Source organism: Saccoglossus kowalevskii, chromosome 10, assembly GCF_978046115.1.
Source record: "Saccoglossus kowalevskii chromosome 10, keSacKowa6.1, whole genome shotgun sequence".
Classification (NCBI taxonomy): domain Eukaryota; kingdom Metazoa; phylum Hemichordata; class Enteropneusta; family Harrimaniidae; genus Saccoglossus; species Saccoglossus kowalevskii.
Window position 1 is genome coordinate 21,187,016 of NC_140650.1, and position 27,154 is coordinate 21,214,169.

At 36.9% G+C, this 27,154-nt stretch overlaps 2 protein-coding genes across 2 annotated transcripts; both read left to right on the forward strand.

Annotated features, from left to right (window-relative positions):
- The first annotated feature begins 473 nt into the window (after positions 1-473).
- Positions 474-16,560, forward strand: LOC100375231 (aldose reductase-related protein 2-like). Its single transcript, XM_085504361.1, has 9 exons — positions 474-676; positions 7,913-8,086; positions 8,292-8,411; positions 8,664-8,747; positions 9,105-9,221; positions 9,324-9,430; positions 15,396-15,564; positions 15,922-15,998; positions 16,228-16,560. Exons 1-9 carry the CDS (start codon positions 605-607, stop codon positions 16,271-16,273), a joined length of 966 nt encoding a protein of 321 aa, XP_085360487.1. The 5' UTR covers positions 474-604; the 3' UTR covers positions 16,274-16,560.
- A 6,256-nt stretch (positions 16,561-22,816) lies between these two features.
- On the forward strand, positions 22,817-26,535 carry LOC102801365 (uncharacterized). Its single transcript, XM_006820314.3, has 5 exons — positions 22,817-23,057; positions 23,807-23,902; positions 24,816-24,959; positions 25,083-25,141; positions 26,167-26,535. Exons 1-5 carry the CDS (start codon positions 22,928-22,930, stop codon positions 26,251-26,253), a joined length of 516 nt encoding a protein of 171 aa, XP_006820377.2. The 5' UTR covers positions 22,817-22,927; the 3' UTR covers positions 26,254-26,535.
- Positions 26,536-27,154: the final 619 nt, after the last annotated feature.

Genomic DNA, 27,154 nt, shown 5'->3' on the forward strand with positions numbered 1-27,154 from the left:
TATCACACTCGGACAATTCATTAAAACTGCCCTCGACTTAAGACAGCAACACCTCCAAAATTGTTAACCCTTAATGCATTAACGCATCATTATTGTTATTACTTTTTAACAATGGTTTCTTCTACCTTTATTATTGCTGTTAGTGGGATTTATTACTATTCATATTTTTTTTCTTTTTTTTTCTTTTCGATTATTAAAATTATTATTTTTAATCATTAATTTAGTCTTAATGTTTTGTATTATTAGTCTAGTTTTGTTTAGTGTAAATGTAACCATTTTAATTCCTCCTGGGGAATTTTACGTGTTTAATAAAGTATAAGATAAGATAAGATAAGATTCGTATGCACACATATTTATCTTTGTGAATGACCTTTTCAGAGTGATTGACCTACCAGATATTGAGTGTACGCCGATGCATGTCTACTGGCGCTGTTTACAGTCATTGAATCGATGAATTGAAAGCCTTGAAAGGCACCGCATACTTGATTCATACGCTCTTTGTCTGTGTGTCTGTGTGTAGGTCGTTCAACACTTATTTGCTCGGCTTTCCTGTCTTGCATTGAATTGTCTCCAAAACTCTCGCTCGGTTAACTCCAACTTTATTATGAATCGAAAAGTAAAACTTGTTACTGGTGCAGAGATGCCTACATTAGGTTTTGGGACATACCAGTCAACGGTAAGTCAATGGTTAACACTTGGCATTAATAAGGTCAATTTGTTTTAGTACTACACAGTGACTACAGTTAAAAGGTCGTGGTCGACTCGATATTATATATACAAGGGACAGGGACTGGTTATCGAATCTACCATTATATAGATCTATATAGCGAGAACAGACCTGAGTGGCTAGATTCTATGCTAGCGTTGATCTATAGCAGGATATTTGGCATTCAACGACCGAATAGAAATAACGCCATGAATCGTAGGATACAAAAAAGTGCTACCCAGGGGCCACAGTTTGGCAGTACTTATTAAAATACGTACACAGAAAAAAATCATGAGTACCTCACCCCAGATCGAGTCAAACGCCAAATGTAGATGAAAAATGTTGTTCATGATGAAATGCATATTATAATAAGTAGGTGGGAAGTAATGATGACGTAACAAGTGTTGGGTTCGGGTCAGGGACCAAGCTGATCGGCGTTTAAAATAACTTGAATGTGGTTAGTTTTATTGGCCAATTGTGGAACTGGACTTTACTGAGGTGTGACATTACACATGTATACTAAATCGGGGTCTAGTATCTAGTATCTGTCGTCTACCAGTTAGACTGCATTTAAAGAAATGAAACAAAAATTGTTTTGAACGCTAACCGGGTCTGAACATTTCTGAAAGTATCAATAATCTAATATCGCCAAGTAGCTGTTGGACCATGGACGTACTAGAGATGGACGCTGCACGGTGTTTACTCGCTTTGATGTATGTGCGTTGCCGTCACCAGATTACTGTTAATCCAGATCGTGTCTGCATAATTTCCTGTCCACGGGGAACGATCACGAACACGCCCGACTATAGCTCGGTTCATTTTACATTTTAGAACTAGACGAAAATGATTTTGATATTGAAGACACTGAAACTGTCGACTCAGCAGTATTGTTTTTCGCGAGAGCCCACCATGAACGTGAAAGCTAATGTTAAAGAAGTCCATGTTTAACATCGAATTACGGCGGCCGAACTTTTCCGAACATTTTGAGCTTTGTGCCATCTGGAAATTTCACTCGAATTTCACATACGGAATTGCGTTAAACCCTTGATTTACAACTTAACATTGCACCAGCTCACGGGCAAGGTCTGTATTTTTTTTTGACCCAATATACTATAAAATTTAAGATTCGAATCTTGTCGTGAAAAATCAAAACTAAGATCGGGCGGCAACTCAGCCAAGATGAAAGTACGTCTGCCTATTCATAAATTTAAGATGAGTACAATAGAAAGACAATGCGTCTTATCAGGTGTGAATCACCGTGCAGCGTCCATCTCTAGTACGTCCATGGTTAGACTGCAATTAAGACGTTTTTCACGTAGAACGTGTCCGATATAATCGACAATTACTTTACAAATGTTGGAGAATTGAGAAATGTACAAAGACCAATAAAAATTTGGTTCACGTATTACGTAATCAATGAACACATTCTTTAATGATTAACGTATGATTTGAAACAAAAACTTGAACTAATTTGCATAATAATAAATGAGATACATAATATACACGTAACTTGTTGAATTTACAGGACGATTTATTCTATTTTCATGTTAAAGTAAAACATGTATGCGTCTTTGGAAAAACTACTTGCATATTAGTATATCTGCCTATGTTAGATATTTAGGGCCAGCTAGATTTTTGTGCCAAAATAGATTTTATTGGCTTACTTTTTCAACTTTGATGTGCTGATTTAAAAAAAAGTTAGATGCCATTTTTTAATGAGAATCTTCAGCCGCCATTTTGGATTTCAAAATGGCCGCCATTTTTAGCATATTTTTTGGGAGATGTCTTTATTACTGACTCCTGAGAACTGTTTTATAGTGGAAATTGCTATATTTTGATGATAGGCCTAGGGAACCTTTATAAAATTATAATTTCATTTCATTTTGAAATCCAAGATGGCGGTTGGGGATGCTAGCTTTTTTTTTATTTGTGTGCATTTGTTTTAGGTTTTAGCAAAGGTAGATAACCAGGGGTTATCAACGTCCATAGGTTAGTATGTGATAAGTCATGAAGCCAAGATTCCACTGAAATCTCGTCTCGTACTACACGATATTTGGAACTAAAAACAACATTTGGAACAAAAAACAGGCCGACAGACCTCCTATCAACTTGTATCAGACAATGGATTCAGAATCCGAACTGAAACAGCACTTTCGATTGGATTATCACTCACTATTCACAAAAAATCTAGAAGTAAAGATCTTGTGAATGCTCTTTCCCAGCTACAGATTGGATCTAGTCACAAGGTTGTCAACATAGAAAAGTGTATTGCTTGTGGAGTTGCTGAACGAATGAAGACAACTGGGGGGTTCTGTTTGCCATCCTTTGTAATGAAAGGAAAGTCTGTTTACTTTGCTGCAGATAATATTGACTGCAGATGGTCAGAACACTCTTCATGGTAAAATGCTGGTAATCAATCAAAACCAGAAAAAACTGATGAAAGTATGTGTATCCCTGTTAATGAACCTGTTTGTATCCTGATGAAATTTCTTCTGTGGATATCAATACAAACTTCAGAAATCCCCCATCAATTGAAGCCAAAGCAATAACAGTGGACAAGTTTGAATTTCACTCCTATGATCATGTTGTCAAGAAAATATGAGATGTATAACAGGGCCTGGCTTATGGCATCCTTTGGTCATAGGGATGGGGTTGCAGGCACTAGCATTGTTAATCCTGGTGAGCAATCTCCAGTTCTAGATGTCTCTGTGCAACATGTAACAAAATCTTCTGTTAATATTGCAAAATCGGAAAGATCATGCCAACTTAGGCTGCTACAAACTCTTTATTGATTCAGTCACAACAGCAACAGTGTTAACAAAAGACAAAGAGTGCAATTATTGCTCCATTGTTAAGGAGGGTTCCAGCTGATTATAGTGCTCTTTATACAGTTTCGTGTCTTGCCCAAGGGATATCAGCTTTTGTTGTGGGTCCCCATCACAAAACTGTAATAACACTTGATCTTGACCTATATGAGAGAGCATTGAAATTACAGTCTTCTACAGGGAATACCAACTGGATTTTGAGAGTTGGTGTGCTTCATGCTTGTTTTGCTTCACTTCACGCCACAGCAAAGTATTTTGAAGGCAGTGGGCTTCATTCCATCAGCATTGAAGCAGGTCTTTATTCTCCATCGACAATTCGCCAAATGTTCACTGGAAAGTGGTTTAAGTGGGGTGTATCACTATGACGTCTTCACAGCAACGTAACTTAGAAACCATGTTCCTAAATTTGAACAACTACTCAGTAAGTTTCATATGAGACATGATGACATTACAGACATTTTCAAAGAAGTATATACTATCTTCAGAGATCAGTTCTATTCTACACTTTACCTTGGGGGGATGGCACAATTTCTCGAGAGTTATGGCACAATTTTTCGAGAGTTTTATGAAGCAGGTAGAGAGTTTACTTCACTTGATTCGATCAAGCAGACAGGGAGAGTGGGAGCTTCATCTTGGTGATCTTGGGGAGTCAACTACCACTTTGCTCATGATCTCTACAAGGATTCCCGACTTGTTTCAGTATACTAGTATCTTGCACAAATGAAGTTGCTTAAGAGCACTGATCAAAATGAAGATGTACTTGATAGATAATTAATTGCCCCTGAGCTAGTCAGTCTTATTCAACAATTCCAGGAGGGTTATTGTACTGATGGTGACCATGCAAAAACCAAGAAACATTATCAACTGAGTAGTTCAGTATCACTTCGCATGTTTAACAATTCAGCCACAATCAAGGAGTGTATTATCTCATAAGACAATAAAGCTTATGAACATGGCATCTAATAAAGAGGTTCCAAAACCTGCCAAAGATTATATTCTGCTTAGAGATACCAAGGGTACTAAAAGGCTTGAAGAGTTTGTGTCTGAGAGATTGATTGCATCTACAGCAGAGACGTCAATTTGGGATCCTATGAAAAAAAGAAGCTGAAGACAAGGTGCAAAGTTGGTAATAAACTTGTTAAGTTAAGAGAAGATTAACAACTATTGGCAAGATTTCTGGTAGTTCAGCAGTCACGCCCTAGTATGGTACAGTCGCTATGTGAGACATTCCCCAGGTAAATTTTCTCCTCAGACGGTCTTCTTCTCATCCCAGCTGACAAGAGTGGCTTTGTCCATGCTATCGAAGCATATAAAATGGAACCATCAAGTAAATTTAGAGGGATCTTGCATAACGTAACAAAGACAGTGGAGGGTTGATACAATATGTGCATTATCGATGTGAGGGCAGTTGTCCAAGCTATCAAGAAGGGTCAATCGATGGTGAATTGTCATAACATTGCACTAGCATTCATACAATCATTTCTGAGTATGAAGAAGGAAGAGTTACCTTTGATAAATAAACAACTCTCTGAAAACTCATACACCAGGCAAAAGGTCTGCCGGTGTTGACCCGGTCCAGTTTGACATCAAGGATTCAACCAATATCAAATTAGTACCACTGAAAACCCTGCTGTCTCACATTGAAACAAAATCTGAACTAACAGAGTACTCAGGAAAGCACTACTCCATGAATATGCAGCAAGACTTTAGTTGTTGTGTATGGAACCTCAACATATTCCAATAAACCAGATGTCTTTGATCCCAATATTGGTTAGCACTCACATGAGGAGGCAGACATATTGATGCATGTGCTTGATGCATCCAAGAGTGCTGGAGACATTCGGGATATAGATGTGTATTCACCAGATGGTGTTCATTTTCTTAATCGACAACCTTCATTTCATCTCCGGAAAAGGGAAGGCAAAGCATACAAATTACATACGTGCAAGATGTTCAGCAATTGGAAGTTAGAAAAGTAAAGGACTACCGGGGCCTCCATGTGTTTACTGGTGCTGATTGGAGAGGAAATGTTTGCCGGTATATTTAAGAGTGGATAAAGCATTATCTGTGCCTTGAATCTAGTTGTGATGTAGTTGATGTTCTCCAGCAATTTGGTGAGGAATGTTAAATGTGTTTGAAAGCTTTGTGACCACAGTGTATGCCAAGAATAGCAAATCCAAAACAGTTAAGGAAATAAGATGGGAACTGTTCAAATCCAAAAACCTTGTAGGAGAAAAGTTTCCACAAACACTTGGAGCAAATTCAGATGGCCAATCTCATATCCATAATTGATAAAGGATACAAACAACCACGACCACACATACCACAACTGACTGGCAATGGATGGGAAAAAATCAGATGGAACAATTTGTCTTGAGTTACCTGCACCCCAGGCAGTTGTTGAACTTGTCAAGTATGGATGCCGTGGCAAGTGTACCAGTGCCAACTGTTCCTGTCAGAAAAACAACTTGCCATGTACACCACTTTGTAAATACAGTGACTGTGGTAACACCGTAGATTACAATGTGACAAGTGAAGAAGAAGATGAAGAAGAAAACAGTGACGAGATAAGCAGTGAGCCATGTAGATCCTAAATGTTTATCGACATTGACTTGAATTGGAATAGTCATATAAAAACAACAATTGTCTGTAGAAAAGTTCTGTAAATGTCAACTGACTTCTGATAAAATTTACAGATAGTTGGTGGGTTTATAGAGTAAACAGTGATTGTTAAATTTTAAACAAGCTTTTAACAGTGTGAATATTTCATATTGTCATTTTCTGATGAGGCAGTACCTCAAAATGTTTCAAAAAATAAAAAAAAATAGTTTTATTTTTTATTCTTCAATTTAAAATCAGAAGAAGAAAAAACACTTGAAATTCAAAATGGCACCCAACATTTTAAAAATCAGCACAGCAAAATTAATAAAGTAAGCCAAATATAGCTGGTATACTTATCAAACTTAACCAATCTACTATAATATATTTATGGGATATTATTGAAATTAAACATTCTCCGGGCACTACGATTCCTAGCACGGCCCACCAGTAAGCTGAAAGCATTGTTATGTGCAACCTCAAAGTATTTTCGACTATAAAGTGTCCACTAATTAGCGACATAATAGAGAATAACCGTGACATACCTCAAATATATGTGTGCACTGGAGGCAATCTAGTAGCAATAATGGAATAATAATTGTTTCGGTACAAGGCACGTGCATTCGTTACATTCACCATGTGTGAAATATAATATGACCAGACTCGCAAGATCTCAGTAGTGATTACAACCCTCTATGAACGGGCATTACCATATCACTATAATACCAGCATACGGGAGAGTATTTGTAGTATGACGACCACTATTACAGCCAACATTTCTCAAATTTAACAAAGTTCTTAGCTCATTTCTGTACAAATTAAATACTAACAAAAACCACATTCTGTGTTTGCCAATACCACTAATCACGTTATTATGACGATAAGCTTGCGTTGCCTCAAGCATTGCATTGTGAGCGGCGCAAAGTGACTAAAGTAATAAGAAGTATATCGATTACTTTCATATATAAATATTGCGTTTATATAAATGTGGCCTGTGTTTTTTCCAATCATCCCTTCTTGTTATGAAATGTCGCTTCATCAACATTTTTGTCATATTAAAATCTCTCTTTCAAAACTATATATTCTGTCCATATTTGGAATGATCTTCGCCATTTCTATCAAAATTAGACAGTTGGAATTTTGATGCACGCTAGTTGCCGAATATTTCTAATAGCTACATCTTGCCTATATATCACTTCACTAAAATTCAGTTATTCAGACTTCCGGTACGATTTTTGGATAATGGATACTATGACACACTTTCATTTAATTAATTGTTCCATTCGTCACTCAATTATTTCGTTATATAAACTTTGGTGGTTATTGTTCAATTTTGATACAATTTTTCGCTCTTTACGGCGTGATCTTACTTGTCCGTTTAGTTTATTCTGCCGGTGCATAGTTAATTTATGATGGAAACCAAACTCAGAATTTGTTTCGATTTCAGAAACGTCTATGTACTTTACGGATACAGTTTTTTAACGGCAGACCATTGATTGACGTTGGAAATTAAGATTGCACTTGAGTGTGTGCATGTTCTCACAATTTAGCAGCTCTTTTTACTGTTGCAGTTGTGGTACAGGTATTTAGACTCAAGCCTGTATCCCTCAGTTGTATACTTCTAATATGTGGCAGGGGCTTTCTTCTTTATGGTTTTTCGCGATTAATTTTTTCCAGACTTGACCGGTTGTTATTAATAATCAAACGACCGATAAGCTGTTATTTGCCTGTCAATTAGCCAATCAAAGCATTACCATTAAAACGTATATTTGTGTCTTTACAGCCCAAACCAGATGCATTGCATGTTGGTGTCAGCATTAAGATTGCCATTAATACAGGATATCGCTTAATTGATTGTGCACATGCATATGACAATGAATACTTAATTGGACCTGCACTCAGAGAAATGTTCGACCAGGGAGTTGTGAAAAGAGAAGAGCTATTTATTACTAGTAAGGTAAATTCAGGTTAAAAAAGGTCCAGATCTCGTTCAGAGCGAGAGAAACAAGAGACCTGCTCGGAACCTCAAAAGAACCTCAACTGTTCAACTGTTCCTTGGACTATATATTATAGCCAAACCGACGACGAGAGAGAATGAAACAATAATTGCGAGACAAACACAAGTATCGTAACGTTATCTTATATATTATTAATTGTTGCAGGTATGGCCTACTTACCATCAGACACCAGAACTAATCAGGGAGTCCTGTACAACATCCTTGAAAAATCTGCAGCTGGATTATCTAGACCTGCTACTCATTCATTGGCCAACTGGAGTTAAGGTCAGTGTCGTCATGGTTCATGATGGGACGTGTGACTGTTTAGTTTTGACATCTAGTTAGGCTATGATGTACTAGTAGTTTGTAATGTTCACCACGCGTTCGTTACTAACACGTGTAACGTGAAAATTAATAGTATCTTCATTGGCTTTTTAAGCCGTTAATAATACAGTAAAAGCATGTCATTAAATGTGACTGGTTGTTTGTTTGGTTAATTAAATTGTGGTTAACTTTAGATGATGTTTATAATTTCAGCCAGGGACAGGTGTTTTTATCGATGACGATGACCACTCTGAGCTCTATAAAGATTCTAAAATTGACTATGTTGATACCTGGAAGGTATGTACAAATATGATAAGCCTTCAGAGATAATAAAGTAAACGTTTCTGCAAAAATTGAACTAGTTACAGGACACCAAACTTATGATTAAAGTATAAAAGCAGGTTCGCGAAAAACGTGTTTATTTTTCATAATCAGTCTTGTTTTCAGACTGATTAGCATTTAGTAGCTCTTTCGAAGCTCATTTCCACTGGACCAAAACCAGGAGAACTAAACTTCTTTACCGACTGTAACGAAACGAAACACGCCCATTTGAAATCATTTTAACGCGAATATTTGCTATTGGTGTCCACGAACCTTACATTTAATGTTATAATAAACACAACATTTTAATCCTCATGGTATTAATTATTTCAGACATTTGAACAGTTCGTCGACGAAGGAATATGCAAGAATATTGGTGTGTCCAATTTCAACATCAAACAGCTGGAGAGATTGAGATCAGTTGCCAGACATCCTATCGCCGTGAACCAGGTGTGGTTACAGTCAGATAATAACCAGGTGTAGTAACAATAAGTAGGCGAAAGTAATTTTATTAATACAATAGTGTTGTTTGTGATGTGTTTCATTATCTAGGTGGAGTTACATCCATACTTGCCGCAGAAAAAACTGGTTGATTACTGCAAATCACATAATATTGCATTAACTGCGTACAGTCCATTCTGTGCCCCTGGTAGAGGCTGGTAAGATACAATATATACTAGTATACCTGTATCTATCTGTCTTATCTAACTACTCCGCACACACAAGTATTTATTATTGATACATGATTTGATCGCCATAATTAAGGTAGAGATGCAGGTTTGTGGGCACTTGGAAGTGAAATTTTTTTTTTTAGCTTTTTATTATTCAAACAGTCATGGATGTAGACTGTTAAAATTTTGTAGAATTTTGAATAGTGGAACATACTCAAAAGATTTTAAAATATAGATAACAGGTGCAAACATTCTCTCTTTTGAATGCTTAGCAAGATTTAGCAAGGCTGTATATAAATAATAAAAAAAGAAACATGGTGAAAAAAGTAAAGACAAGATCTTCATATTATGCACTATATTTAAGTTTTTAGAAAACAATAATGCATTTAAATTTGGAACTGTTACAGCCATTTTAATTATGAGCATTAGCAAACTTCTTACTGAGTGAATTGTTATGCAAATTAGCAATTATCTCAGCTTCTTTTTAGTGCACATCCCAGAACTTAAAAAAAAATAGCTCCTAGACGCTTTAACCTTTTATTTTGACATTTTCACAAATGATGGACAATGTTTTTATCTTCAAAATGCCGTCGGGCATTGTTTTTGGTTGAACAGTGTTACAACAATCGTACAGACAACTAGCCTGGGTGTTAATTTATGCATAAACTTGAATTAATGAAATTTGAGCTGCCAGCAAAATTGACAACTGGTAGACAGTTTTCAAGACGGCACTTTCTTCATAACAAACATATGTACCCGTAAACCAATTTTGACAGGAAACAGAGGCATGGTTTAGAAGCTATTTTTTAAACCACTTTTGATCAAAAAAGCACATTTTAGTGCATATTTCAAACTAAAGTGTCCATAAAAAAATACTTACACAATTTTAAAATTCATACAATAAGCTTTCCGAAAATATCATCATCAAAGGTCATCTTGGTTTCCTAGTTAACTAATTAAAATACCTGTCGGGTAAACTGCATCTCTACCTTAAAGTGATTACTACCTTATACTAAAATATGTTTGAATAATTAGATTACTAACAAAATCTCACTTCCGTTCCGGTTAGAGGTAAAATACACCACGAATATTCACTTTTGAGATATTTTTTTTGTATGTGTTGGTTCTTGGATGCTTCTTGGATGCTTCGTCGTCATGTACTTCGTTTAGTAATTCCAACTTCCCAGTTTGCGTAAAAAGGGCGAGTTTCGCGATTTCGACATCGAAAATTTCTTTGCTTCATTATTTGCTGAGGGGCGGCCGCTTTGGTATGTGCTCTGTAACTTGCAGCACATGAACTTAAAAACTTTAGGTAATCAAACAAAAAGGACGTAGTACTAAAGTCCAAAAAGTACATTCAAGGTCGGCATTTGTTTGTATCATAAAAACGATTTGCTTATTTTGACACCCTCAAATCAACTGATTTCCATTCCCCTCAAGCGTCAAAATGGTATGTGCCACCATTTTACGCCACAACTCGAAACAGTCTTTTTTGCCTGAAGTGTTCATTTGCCTTCAATAACGTTTCAGTGGCTGTCGCTGCTGTACTCTGAGTCTTGCCGATAACATTTTGGTTCAAATTCACGTACCTATCGCCCAGAAAACTCAAATTTTCAACTAAAGCTAAATTTGCATAACACTGTTTTTGCCCTTGGTCGCCGTACTGGACACCGCATACAACTAGGGAAGTTAGTAGGGAAATTCACTCGCACTAAATTGCGTTCGCCGTGATAAGCAAAAATGTATTTCTACTAAAATACGTTCAAGATCTGAACTTTCTCTTAGCATAAACACGGGTTTTACCCTAGCTTACTAAAATCATGGACGTCTCTAGTACGTCCATGCTAAAATTAAAATATGATCGGAGTCGCAGTCACCGTAGCTGCATGTCGCCGCGGTAAATAGTCTCTCACCTCTTGGTTATAATTGTCGTCCAAATAATTCACGTTCCAAATTTTGGTTCCCTGGCGCCTCTAATAAATAAACTACACTACTGCTGGGCTGAGCCAATCACCCCAAAAATGAATGAATGGGCGAAAATAGTTTCTTTTTTTTTACCCCCAACATTTTTCGCTCGGAAAGCCATTCACGCTAAATTTCGATTACCCGGGCGCCTCTAATAAATAACCTATCTAATCGCTCTGCTGAATCATTGAAAACTTTGTCGTGAAATGCACGTGCATTAAGTTACGTTCTCGGATTCCCCCAAATTTTTTTTGACCTATGTCACCTATTCCCTCATCAAAGTGAAATACGGCATTACTATTTGTTCCCCGGGAATCTTCGCTGGTATTTTCGCTCGGAAACACCAGGGGCATAAGACTTGATTTTCAAGGATGCAGGTCATTTGGATCGAACGATTTCTTTTGTTTCAAGTTCGATGCATGCTCAGAAACATGGCAACGTTGTTATTTTGATGAATATAATAGAATATGCCCTATTCAAATAAAGAATTTTGATATGCCAATCGAACAACGCCGGATCCGTACTGGAACGTCTCCAGTATAAAAAGTCCTCTGCTCTCTGAAATTTTACAATGGCACTTCCTTTTAAATGCGTTTTTAATGTAATCACAGTGTTGAGGGACTGTGATGTAATCGATAATGTTGACGTTGCCGTACGTAAAAACACACTCTCGAGCTTGACAACATTCAGTCTCTAACAACTAACCATATTAATGGAAATATCAGTTAAATCAATCATGAAAACTGATGACTCGATTGATGGCCTGATGGATGGAATAGCTGTATTCTTCCTTTCTATGCAATTGTGATTCTCAATTTCTATATGTAAAATATTGCTGGTATGAATATCAGGGGTAAATTCTTTCTCTCTCTGGGTTCTCCACACGTGTCAGGGGGGAATCTCGTCTCGTCTCTATATCGTGTCCCCTTGAGGTACGGGATCGGGAAAGTCACTTATACTTTACAGTCAAATAAGGCACACACAACGAAATACGTTTCAACTCTCGTCTCAGTCGATCTTTTGGAGCACTCTATAAGACACGGCGCCCTGGGGAAAAATCCCCAAGACTCTCTTAGACTGCGCCAATACTCGCCCCAAGGCTCTCCAGGACTGGACCACGACTCTCTACTGCGTCTGTGCTCCCCAAGACCAACTCAAACTCTCTTTATTCATTTTCAAAACTCTAACCAATTACAAAGCAGTAAAAAGACTCTAGGGCGTAACCTTCAATCATAAAGCCAATCACACTAAGTACTGAACACGTCAGATTTTTTGATTAATCGTTCACTACATTAATAACTATGAATACCAACTGTCAGAATCGCGACGGTTATCTGGTAATTAGTTCCAAATCACTGAGCCAAGTTCCGTCCAAAACTTCAAATAGGCCTAAACGATGACAGACATAACACAGCAATTCGCTAATAATCAACTAATTAAGTCGGTTAACAGATACGCAAAAACAAATTCATGACATGAACATCAACGGCTGACTGACTATTTTGATTCTGTAAGCTTTCTTGACACGGGCAACTGACTTTTATTTTTTTTTACTATTCGGACTATTTCTCGGTCAAAGTTTACACGGATCAGTAAGTAAACGATCCGGCGCATAGTCAACATGAGACTCTGGATAACAGGTAGGACCTTTATGTACTACCGGTAAAATATGCACACCATTAAAATGATAAAAACTTAAAATGTAACCATAGTACACACACAGAGTAAACAAAATTATCGAGAGTGATGTTGGATTACTGGTAGTAACATGATGTGCATTATATGTAATTGGTGATGGGAATTACAAAGCCATTTTATAAAATAGTGATCAAATATTTTCGTAACAAACACTAACCGTAAAATACACCCATCATTGTCAGTGATGGAATATTTTATATTGAAATTTCTTAATTTTATTAAATCGCTTGTGTCGGAATCCAAACATAAAACGCGTCATATCAGGGTTCGTGGGGGGGGGGGGGGTTCATGCGTTGAAAGCGGATAAATAGCACATATATCTTACGTGTTCGTAGTAAGTTGTCTTTATTGAAAAACATCACAGCTTCCATGCCCACCTGGATTCAACTCATTGTTGTGAATTTTATAGAGCAATATCAAAGGCATACCGGCCAAGGAGTAAGTAAAGTCGCGATTTGACACCCCGTCAACACCTTGAGTCAGGCGACTGCCACCCTTTGTATCTCAGTAATTGACGGACAGTAAGTGTTAAGTCGTCTCCTCTAGCCCTTTTACGACCAATTAAAACATGAGTTCTTTTACTTACTGGGATGTTACTTTTACTTACTTCTGTTACATCCGAGTTAACGTATACCAATTTTATAACTTACAAAATAGTTTGTAAACTATTGTCAAGTAATATGAAAGACTGCACTAGAAACTATCTTGGATATATACATCCCAGTTAACGTATATTTACGCATTCTTACTACCTTATACTAAAATATGAAGTAACACAGATAGGGGAAATGTCTCATGGCATGGAACAATAATAAATAAATCTTTTGTCCAGGTTATATTATAAATATTTTGAGTGTTATCATTTTGCGGTTACTTTTGCTTCAGATTTGTTGTTGTTTTGGGTGAATATAGAACATGTTAAAGCCCAAAATTGTAGCAATAATGTTCACGTTGCTGTACGTCAAAACACACTCAAACTGGACAACATTCACGTACGGACCACTAAGCAAATAGGTGGAAATACCAGTTACATCACTCATGAGGATTGATGATGTGATTGCTGACTGGCTGGGTATAGCTGCATTTAGTGTTCATTTCTATGCAATGTAAAATCATATCAATGCTGTGGGCGGCGAAGGCTGGCAGATTGTTTTGGTTCTGTTGCCGGCTCTCATGGCACGGGCATTTGCTGACTTTTTTCACTATTCTGATGTGTTCTGGGTTGTATATAACAGTCAGACACTGACAAGTAAGTAGGCTGGTACTAGTAAACAGCCCGGGACATAGTCAATATAGGAGTCTGAGTCAGTTAGGCCCTGAAAATAGCGTCATCGCGCAGTATTCCATTAATGAACGGAGTTCACATAACAGTCTTATGCTTACAAATAATCCCATAATTATTGACAAGTTGTTACTACCTTATACAAAAGAGATTTTTGGTATGTGTTGGTTCTTGGATATTTCAGCTTCGTCGTCTGTACTTCATTTAGTAATTCGAACTTCCCAGATTGTTAAAAACGGAGAATTTCTCGATTTCGATATCGAAACCGCCTTGGCTTAATTATTTGCTGGGGGACGGCCGCTTAGGTACGTGCTCTGTAACTTGCAGCGCATGAACCTAAAAACGTTAGCTAATCAAATTCACATTTGACAATCCCTAATATTGCTAAATCGCCAGTTGTGAACTTTATACATTCCTTTATTTCATTGTTGAGACTGGGTTATATAGTTTGTTACGTACTTCAATTTCTCTGTATTGGAACACGGTTATGGGGATTATTATTAATTGCAATAAACAATATTCAACTATCCTTTGCAACACCCATAAGTTCATAATGGTAATGTTTATTGCTCTTTGAAACTAGAGGCATTGTCAGAGAATGAGTCTTATTTTGGAACTCCTGCCAGGATGGTATTCCCAGAATAGCGCCAGTTGTTAAAAAAACGTAAAACTTTAATTCTCAACAAGGATGAAAGGACCAGTTACTGAGACAAAGTCCCACTCCCCGCGAAACCCACCAGATACGAAACCCAATTACCACGAAAGCCACTCACCGCGAAGCTACTAGTTATGCTATAATATATTGGTTTCATAATTGTGTGCATTACATTGATGTGTCAACAATCAGTTAATCTATAAATGGGCTATTGTTTCACAATAATAGTGAGTGTGTGAAATATTAAAAAAAAAAATTGTTGTATTAAAGTGGGAATAACAAAAGTCGCATAGGGAAACTTACAAGTTCAAAAACAAAACTAACGTCATTATTCATACTAAATACGTCTGAAGGTTGACTGATGATACCAAGCCAGGTCTTTTACAAGATCCTGCTGTACTGGCAATTGCCGCAAAACACAAAAAGACTGCTGGACAAGTTCTTCTTCGCTACCATATCCAACGAGACATCGTAGTGATTCCAAAAAGTTCAAACGAGAAAAGAATAAAGGAAAACTTTGAGGTAATTTCCAGGATTGAATTAATCTTTGATTTGATTGTGGCAACCATTTTTTAGCTCCGCTGTCGACTTTGTCGAGCGGAGCCTATCATATAAGTGACTGTCCGTCGGCGGCTGTCGTCGTCCGTGTCAACTTTTTATTTTTTCGATTTCTTGTTGAAAAGTCCAATTGCTTGGATATTATATATATGGGTACCTCAGGTAGACCTCTCTCAGATTTGTTCATTTCGTGATGATATCTTCAGTTCTTTAATTGAAATGTTCATTGCTAACAGCAAAGCTATCTCAGTCGAGAGGCTGTTTGTTATATTAAGTATTGAAGTCGTGGTTAATCGTTTTTTGTATGTTCATTTCACCCAGGTATTCGACTTTGACTTATCTGGTGAAGAATTGACTAAACTCGGTGGAATGAACAAGAATTACAGGTCTTATCTGCTGTGAGTGATTTTATGAATAGTTTATGTTGAATTTGAGCCTTGTGATTTAATTCAATCGAATTAGAATGAAATATGAAAATTGGGTAAGGAAGACATGTTTTGATATAACAGTGACTGAATATTCTGTGACAAGTTTAGATGACGGGATAAATGTTTTTTTAAGATATAAAAGGTTTCGTATAGAAATATTGTTTATTGATTATAATGTGATATCTCTGTTATCTTACAGTTTCAAAGGACATCCTATGTATCCATTTGATGATGATGAAGAATGAACCGTTGATGGCGTGATATGTTTATGATAATCTACAAGTCATGTATGAATATACATACAAATACACGTATCAGCAAGGACGTGATAATAATTTGATTAATAAATGATTAATTTCATCAATAGGTGATAATGAACCGGCATTTAAGTGTAAGGTTCATAGTTGACTTATGGACAATTTGTTTTCCGGGAAAAATGTTATTTTTGTAGTAATTAATATCTTGTACTAGTATTTTAATTCTAACTAATGATGGATTAAATAATTAAATAATCTATTGTGGCATACAGTAATATTGAATGTTTTTTTATTTCATAATGTCAATCTGAAAATTCAATCTAATTTAACTGTAATTTTGTATTCCAAAATACCGTTTTTTCAACCTAATTATTTGAATCTGGTCTTTTCATCGTTATAGTGGTCCCGCGGCTTTGCAACATAGTACGATTAATAGTTTTATTGATTTACAACTTGGCGAGTGTTGAATAATTTCAAAAAACCTAGAGTTCAATGATTGTGTCTGTGCGATAATCAGAGAACATATATCACGAATAAATATAAATGTGTATGGTATGCATGCGTTACAAGTGAAGTGCCGAGAAATTGTTTCTATTCAAAACATCCCTGCAAATCAACGGCCATTTAAATAAACTACGCATGCTCAAATATATGTATATGCTGTCTAGATTTAGAATCCAGGCGAATGCCAGCAGATGATCAGGTGATGGTACGAGATAATGGCTGTACGTTGTGTCGTAACTGGTATCATGCTTGAAACGGGGGAGTTGTCACCTGCACATGCGTCAGATGGCCATAGCGTGTCATTGTTTACAAACTAGCGTCTACCCCTGAGCCTTTGCGTTTTAGCATGTGTTGTTATCGTCGCTTGGGACTCAATTCCCGCGCGTGCGCAGGTGACGACCCTCTCGCTTTAACTGTACTCTACTCTGTGTACAAAATATTCTTAAAACGAACCATCAACGATTTTTCGTCGTAAAGGCTTGATGGCTGCTCCCTCTCTGGACACCAGAGAGCATATTTGCTGTTGTATTCAACAAATGGGCTCATTTCTGTGCTATGCATTTCAAAAGATTGTTTAATTTGCGTGTTATTGTCAAAGATGTTTTGTCGTCGTTAGATTTGTGGTTTTCCAAATATTCCCCATATTAGAATTTTCTAAAATTTGTTCTATGTTCTATGTTATCCGGTTGTCTTTTCCCCCTTCATCGAGATATGTTCCAACTTTATAAGCTTTATGAACTAGCCAAATTGATTATAATTATTTATTTTCATCCAATATTTGATCATGTATTTTAAGCTTGTTGCCAGGAAAACTCTGTCAGGCTTGCCAAATTACTTGCTTTGCTATTTACTTTTAGAAAGTATTTGGAGAAATGTATTTGCACTGCTTCTATTGGTGTAGACAGATTTGCCACGAGACGTGATTTGTTGAGGTTCTCGCTCGTCCATTTTTACCCGTAGTAAAGCATAATTGGTTTTACAATTGCATCGGAAATTGTAAGGTATGTTTGAATGGAATAAGTTTTCCTGATAATAGTATTTGTTTGAAACATGCCTTCATTACTCATTGCCTAAACAATTAGAACAGACAGATAGCCTAATCAGCATAGCAATGGATGAGTAGTGGAATTGTTACTGAAAACTATCAAATTTCTAGGTCCAATACAGTTTCGCGAAAGTAAAACACAATCCGTTTATGCAATTTGTCCTATGCTAAGACATGGGCGATAGAACGTGTTCTCGCGAAAACACGCTCATGCTCTTCCTCTTCGAATCTCTACTGTTCGCGTGGATCGGATGACGAGGACGCGCGCGCGGACGCATGGAGAGGAACGGAACCGAAAGTAAATAACAGGTACACAGAATGGCTGACTATCAAATGAACAATTCGTTCAGTTTTATTTGCGTATTTTATTCGTGTATGGTTACGTAAGAGCTGCGTTATGCAGTAGTGACAGGTTTATTCATTTTTTCTTATGATATTTAAATGAGAACCCATCACGTCCGGGAAATGTATTGAGCCACAGTCCCTCTGTAGATGGACTGTGATTGAGCAAACCCAAAAGATCATAAGTCTTGTACGCACTGGGCGAAATAAGGCAGTGCCACACTGACGTCTGACGAACAAGAACGCGTGTAAACAAGTTATAACATTCTAAACAATCAGGAATGCACGTGCGTCCATAGCAACAACATGGCGACGACTGATACACGTACCGCTCTTGTCAGCGAGCAGTTTCCAAAATAAATTATCCAAGATAATTGACGAAGTCCTGCTACTGATTTATATTTGGTAACAGGAAATTTAATTTTAAATTGCTAGACGAAACCTTCCGTGAGAGTTTACAGGATTATTGCAGAAAAGGAAATAAATTGGTGTTAAGATAGACCAGCAGAATAGTACCATCGAAAGGTAAAATTTCGGAAGCCAAAATGTAAGGAAATAACCGGCAAAATATAACCGTAGTGGTAGGGTACGGATATATTTAAACACGGACTTAACTACTTAACCAGTCTGTGTGAACTAGGTATATGCACACAAAAACACACTGTTTACTTGAAATACACTGGTTTAGTATACATGAAATTGAAACACGTGGCGACTGGAACGCTTTAATACTAATCCATCGCCATAGGCATATCCGAAGTATAAGTAGATCAGTACAGGAATTACGAAACTGACAGGCTGTGTTTGCGTCAATTCATCATAACACTAAATGCTATGCACAATATCGGGTCTCCGACACTAGTATGAATTTTAACATTTCCATGGTAACGCCCCTGCAATACAAAACAAGTAGATTTCAAAAAGGCTGGCGACCTCGCTAAATAGTCCGAGGACCGCGGAAAAATAAAATTGGGATTATGTCCAATATTCATAACACGTCCCAGTACTTTATCTAGGTAAAATCAATCATGTTCTAAATATACTTCGGTCCCCTGCCACATTCCACCGGCTTGTTGTGCAATACGATAATCATCCTTCAGCGTCGAAATGTATGCAGGAAACTAAACCAATTTAATAACATGATTCTATGAAATTCAAAGAGATGAACACACACGAGTGTATTTTATTGCAATTGATACAATCACATGCATAGTTTTACTAAAGATAATAAAAAAAATCTGTTGAAAATTGTATTTGACGTCACTTCCGTAATTGAATTTGTGAAGGAAACAAACAATAACAATAACATATCATAATTAGCCTTTTAACGTGGTTGTCTGGGAGATTATCTGCGTAATCACAAACATTAAACTCGCTCCGATCCTCAAATCATAGTAAATCTTACCAGTTTGAGCTGGCTGGGAATTGTCCCACTTCCTTCCACGTGCACTTTTTCTACAATAAACAAAGGAAAACTGTACGTTACCGAGCAATTAATAAACGCAATGAAAAAGGCTAGAATGTTCAACAAGTGATCTACGAATGATTTTCACGTCCATCATCCCAAACACAGTGTCCTCTGTACAAATAGTAGCTACCTACCTCCTTTCTTTATTGTACCACAGAGGGCGTCGTAAAACTTCCTGTATCGCTTTATAAATCGGCAATAAGGTATATTTGTTAAATGCGGAGTCATACGGTTACCATCGTGATAAATTTCGGGCGACATTAATGCGTTTTTATTAATATCCAGTGCTACCAAAAATAAAATAAGAACAGAATAGAATACATTCCATGAGGCAATCTATAAACATAACAGGGATTCGCAAACGCGACAAAAAAGGGTTCGTTTTTCATCCAAGAAAAAATAATGCGGTGATTTTAATATTTGCTGTGTAATACAGTACTTCAACACCGAGGCAATCCTATTACAGTTATATTACAATTCTTCACACATAATGTAAATATTGCAGTTTATACTCCTCTGTCCGTACCAATACGATTTGAGTTGTTCCAACCCGACCGCACATCGACTGTAGTGCTTGTGGTTACCTCACCTGCAGTTGCTTCAAATGTTACTGTGTTCGTACTGCCAATTTTCAGCGGTCCCCTGGGTGACCAATTCAAGTTAAATTCGTGCTCTTTTGAACCTGTGGCAACAACATGTGAGCAATTACTATAAGTATGAGCAAGCAATTGGTGGGGTGGTAGTGTGTTATATGTAGGTGTTGTACTTAGCAGAGCAGCCGCTTCGCTGCGATCTATTGAAAGTAAGCCTCAAAGATCCGTTGGATTGAATAAACAGTATCAGAATATGGAATGTGTCATTAGGCAAACATACTTGCCATACAATCAATCTAATACAGATCTTTGCCATTATACCAACATATCTGCCATTATTTGCTTGATGTGTTTCATTTAACAAATAATCATAAGTCATTCTATTGATTAATACTAAGATATATATCATTGTCCCAACCTAAGTCACATGACTTGAAGACTACCAACTTGGTAACGTTCATGAATACTTCTAGATACTCCATGATACCCAGATGAACTTGAATTTTGGAAGGTACCAGGCGTTTAAGGCCTCCCAGCCACCCCTTTAACCGGCCCGGGCCACTTGAGAGCGCCTCTGGAGTTCTAGATAATTGTAAAAAAATATCCCCGGCATTCAGATATCAATTTTAACGGGAAACAGTATCTTTGAGATTGAACATTATTACTGCGAAGTGACACACGATTGGAATTGGATCATAATTTCAATTTCACCCAGTCATTTTTTTTTCAAGAATCACTTCTGTCGTAGACAATTCAAAGCCATATTTAACAAAACTATTAATTGCGCGTGCGTAGTAATTACGTAATATCTTTGAGCTCGAAAACAAGGCACGTCAACGTGTCATTGTGAATGTCTGACATTTATTCTAAACAAATTACATTTCAGAAACAACATTTTCGATTTATGACCAAGTCACTATGAATAAATGTGGTTTACCCTTTCCCGTTATCGAATACACAAATGAAATCCCAAACCACAGCACGCCACAGCAAGATATGGTAATACATGTTTTAAATATGCGTAGATACTCGCCGCAGTTTTCAATTAATTGGTCGACTTCACCACTGGCTCGCAGTAGCGAACCCTTTAACAACTGAGAAGACGATATCGCTACGTCTTCCTTATATAAGTGCAAAAGCCGGGGCATGTCGAACATGAAATCATCACCAAAAATATCCAAAAGCTTCTATACGTCGATCGATTTATCGAGACTACCAAGACCTCCATTATTTGCAACGATGAACACGTAAAGAAACAACGATATAGTTAACGATTTCATTTTAGATTAACTATGCATCGGAAGTAATCGTGAAATATTTAATGCTAATTCATATTTCTGTGATACTAAAGCTATACCTAGACAAGTAATTCTATTTCAATTTTGTTCATTTGTCTGTGTGTCGCATACAGGGAACTGAAACCAGGAAGTGGAAACTATTTGTCTAGATTCGGAGCACTTTAATTGTTTTGCTTTTTCCCTATTAGTCAGTGGTAACTCCTTATTCCTTTCACAGTCACCGAAAACGAGTGTATACCACCATATGCCGTTGAGGGCGAAATTCGTAAGTTGGGAGGATCAAAAAACTGATAAGGAAACATTGTTGCAATGGGTCTTCCAGGTGATTTATGACTGAACACGTATTGATAGTTTTGTTCTCAGTACAATGAACATAAATGTCACACTTATCCGACAATGTATCACGGTAATTATAAAGTTACCACTGGCAATATCCCTTCATATGATGACAGATTTCATGATTTCGAGCAAACAGGACTTCAAACAATGAGTGCATGTTACGAATATGCAAACCCCAGCTGTGAGAATGCGGAGTGTAACACATGTACATATGCCAGCGTGAGATAATACAGTGACGGTGGCGCAAAAACAACAAATTATCTGTTTTTGAGCTTGAAGCTGTTTAACGCTGGGGGAAAATATAATAAACGCAGTATTGCAAAGACGTGAACACTTCCTTGGCCATTTGTGGGGCTTACTTATGGTCAGTGTGCGCATGCGTGTCTATGGAAACAAGCTGAAGTCATGAACACGTGATAAAAATCAAGCTATTTGATTTGCTGACGGGACTGCGCGCATGCCATTTGGTGATGAATATTCATGTTACGTGAAGGTATGACGTTATTCTTGGCTTGTTATTCTTGTACATCTAATACGACCGCCATTCTGTGACGCCGTTAGAATTATGTGCCGACTACGTAGTTACATAGCGAGTCACTGGACAATTCTTTGGTATACACTGTATGACTGACTTTTAAACAAGAAACGTGCTGAGTAGTGGCAATTTTCCTTTTAAAATAAAATTTCTATATGGTCTGATTCAAAAGAAAGTGTGCTATTTGTGCAGGATTATAAACAGGTCACTTCCTCATTCCCTCACTTGTATGCAACGAGGAAGCATTTTACAATAAGAACGTACGTTCCGTGTTCGACTTTATGGGTACATATCACATGTCAATGCAATAACCGAATTCTCAATGTCAACCGCCTGAGAATGAAAAACAAAAATTCCTTTGTTCGCACGTCCGTGAATTTTTTTCTGAGTTAAATAGTTTGAAATAGACTACTTCCGTGTCAGTGACCTTTCGGAATAAAAACTACGCCACATTACAGATATATAGTCTTCAATCAATTCAACATTTGGTCGACGTACAGGTTCGCCTTAATTTCGGGATGGCCGACGTTTCTACTTGGACAATTTGTGGTTTAATTTTCTGCCTACTTCAAACACAAGGCCATGTCTTACGGGGACTGGGTCCCGTTGCTACCGACGATTCGCTGAAACCCCAAGTCCGTCGTTGTGGTATGTATAATTCTTTCCTGCTTGAATATTGGCTGTCGTGGGCGTAGGTTCTTGGTGTCCATAAAACCAGCCGGTGCACATGTATCAAATACGCTACCCAACTTTAAAGTGTTAGTCAGCACATATTGCTGTATAACCCTGTGTTGCATTATTAAAGGTACGAATGCACTACCACAAGTTGAACCAACACGACCAGCACTATATGGAATACAATAACGGGGTTTAAACTAATATGTTTCATGATACTGGCGTACAAGTGTTTCGAATAAAAAATTGCGGGTCAATGACCAACCAGAACTCCAAGCGGGAATTGCTCTGATACACATCTATATGCTGCAATCGGGATTTGTGATGTCGTTTCCGACTGCTGTTCACGACTTTTTTGCGGTGCTTAAATCTCGCTTCTCATTTTTGTTTCACAAAATGTTATCCTCTGTCACTAATATAATTACTTAAAGTGGGAGGGTCGTCACCTGCGCACGCGCGGTCCCAAGCGACAATAACAAATGCTAAACACGCAAAGGCTCATGGGTAGACTCTTGTTTGTAAACAATGACACGCTATGGCCATCTGACGCGTGCGCAGGTGACGACTCCCCCGCTTTAAAGATGGTACGTTGTAAGATTACCATTATGCAATTATGTATAATTAATCAAAAAAATATAGCAGTTGTACATTAGCTATCCGCTGGGAAAGGGACGGTGCATTCGGCTCAACAGTAATCATCCAATATGTTATATGCTTCCCAGACTCAGAGGAACTGGACTTTAAAATGGAATTGCTCCCCGACGAACCGCTGCAGCTTTCAAGAAAGCGATATGATTTAACGTTTGAGACTACATGGCGTAAGTATGAAATATATTAAATACACTTACGATCCCCACATAGATGAATTGTTATATGCAATTGGAAAAACCAATACAGTTGTAATTTAAAGACACAATAGTTTCTTAAAATCGTTTATTTACGAGCGTACATACAAATATAGTAAATAAACTATATATATAAACGGAAATATATTCTTATTGAACCTAGCATAGCAAAATATACTCAATGTAAACACAAGCAATAGCCGGAGAAAAAAATCAACTGCTGAAAACCTTTATCGTTCTGACGCTATTTTGATTTGAGAAAATTTGTTTATCTCGTCACCGGGACCATAAAGACGCGATCGCCACTGGATCTAGCGCTATCTGTGTACTGCGCGTGACAACACAGATGACCTCTGACATGGAGTACGATTAGAGGTTTTAATTATTTATGATCAGAATAAAAAATGATCGCTGTTTTTATCGCTGTTCAACGAGAGCGCGGCCATATCCAGTTATCAATACTGGGTATTCAGCAAGTTATTTAAATACTAAAGAAATACGAGTCACGAAATGTGTAAATAAGTTAGAGAAAGATATTGTCTCTTTAACTTGAACAAATTGTTATATATTAAAATGTATGTTGACTTTAAATGATTAATATTTTCATATTATTGTTTATTATAAATAAGATTGCATTCAACAGAACATGATAATATACTCACATGATTCGATTGTGAAATGCTCATGGGGGTTTAATTACTGGCACGTAACATTAATTCAGTGCGCATGTGCGTAGTTCAATTTATCGAACGGATAGCATATTATATGCTGCAAAAACGTTATCAATTAAGCATAATATAATTCATTTTGTGTATTAAAATTCAATATCCTACACAAGCTGTACATTGCCTCGAAAACACATAATAAATAAAGCTTTTTTTAACAGCACACGACCTTACAAGTGGAGTAATAACAACAATGCTATATCACGAAGATAGAATGATTTTGGAGTATAGTGCCGATGCCTGTAGAACTTTTGGTTTGAAGCGTTATAAAACAGTGGGTATTGCTTGTCCACTCAAGCAAGATGGTAAGAATATACACACTGCCACATGCCATAAATATTTGAAATGAACGTGTTGTTTCATCGAGTTGTTAATTACCAGATTTTTTTTACAAGTAAGCTTGCTAATCGTCATATTTGTATTTACAGAAACCTACTATTACAAGGGACCTTTTGTGTTGCACTGGGATAATTTTACTGCAGAACCGGTTAGTTTGTTTTATAGAAAATATTATATATGCTACGTGGTCAGGTCCGGTTAGGCTAACGTAGTTGAAAATCACAGTTCTGAAGTGATCCATGTTTCACCGAGAGTACAATATGTGCAGTGGCACGCTTTCGGTTACTTTCCACCCCTTGTCACAAGTTCATGAAGTCAGCTCAAATATTGATTCAAAACGTCGTGTTCGTGTTCTTAACCACTTTAAAAATGGAATAAATTAGACTGATGGGCAACAATGTAGTTCAATACTGTTATATGCATATGACACAATTTATGCTTGGTATGGTTCTCGTCTCCGGCAGTATCGCACCCCTTCCCCTGCAAAAGATCAGTGCTAGTGGGGAGAAACAACATTAATACTCTTCACACATATATTTGTAAAATACCACATAGATAAACTGGCCTAGAAAATAATCTATTTTTTAAATTAAAAATTAGGCATGGTATATTAACTAAAATCTCAACACTAACCAGTATGATTTTATTAATGTTCGGTACATGAAATCTTGAAGACCAGGGGTGTGCGACTTCTGGGGCACGTGATACGATATTTTGTACGTCGTGCAGTGTTTAATGCGCCTAATTCTGGGCTATAAATCCTTTCTCTGAGTGCGGGCTATAGTCAGTTTAAACCATGATAATAAAAAATACATAATTGTGTAAAATATGTGAATTATTATAATAAATAAATACATTTTTACATCTCTTGTAATGTAATTCGTTTTATAGAATCACGATCCAGACGCCACGTGACATCCTTCAAACCCCGGCCTCAAACATGGTTCTCGTATATTTTAAGTGTTTCTTGAACCTGGTCCATTCCTTGAAAAGACGCGATTCCGTTTCCGTCTTTTATTTTAGAGGTTGCTTTTAGACTTCAATATACTGCCCAGTAGGCTAAGACTATTCTATCATCACCAAAGAACAATTTTGCAATATCTCATATTCAAATTAAAAAGCCTCGCGTAATTTGCCATATTTCGTCTTATCTTCTGGTTTTTTTTTCAACAGGGACACTACCATGGAAACATCACTATTCAAAATGAAAACAATGAACCGATGTTCTGCGCCGATGTCAGTTGGACTATTTTGGGATAATTGAATCGAAGAATATGATCCGAACAAATATTCAACGTTTTTTTTTATTATACATGTTGTCATGCAGTTTATTTGTAAATCTGATTAAAATCTGATATAGGTATTATACGGATCGAGGTATGATACAGAGTAAATATGAAAAACTATATCTTACTATAATGGTAAACTATACGAAATGAACATTTCATTATTAATTTGTCAAACAATAGAATAAGTGTAGAAAATAATAGTAGCCAGAAACATTAAATAAAAGTATAATTAAATATACTTGACTACACATTATTTAATGAGGCATTGTGCTTAACATTTGAATAATTCTGTTTTTGCAGCGAACATAGCAGTTTTCACTCGATAACAAACTATGAATTCAAATGCGTAACCGCTCAACAGTTTTAGAGTTATGTATAAGGTTGCGTACAGGAAATTCGGGAAGAAAAGGAAAGGCATAATGATATAAAACGTGATTGTTTACTCAAGTGAACAGGTGAGAATGTTATGCGACATCATGTTTTACTTTGTCTCAAAAATGTATCACTAGCAACATTTATTTTGCCATGTATCGCAACCATGGTCCACGCCCACCGTGTTTTGGCTGTAATAGCAAAACACAGGTCTTGTGTTAGTTAAATGTTTGAATAATATAATCTCATCTTGGTAAAAAAATCGCCAGAAATGTTCAAATCTGAAGAGGTCAATAGCTACAGCTTTTGCCAGTCTAATCATGTTTGTAAGAAGGAATCTTGGGTGTTTGTCGCTTAGATTCGTTCATTTGATGATAACGCCATGTATCATCATTTCCCCGATGATTTTACAGATTCGGAACTTCTTACACTCTGTTTCATTTTAATGATTATATCTCGACTGCTTGAACTTAATTTTACAAAACATTATGCAAATTATT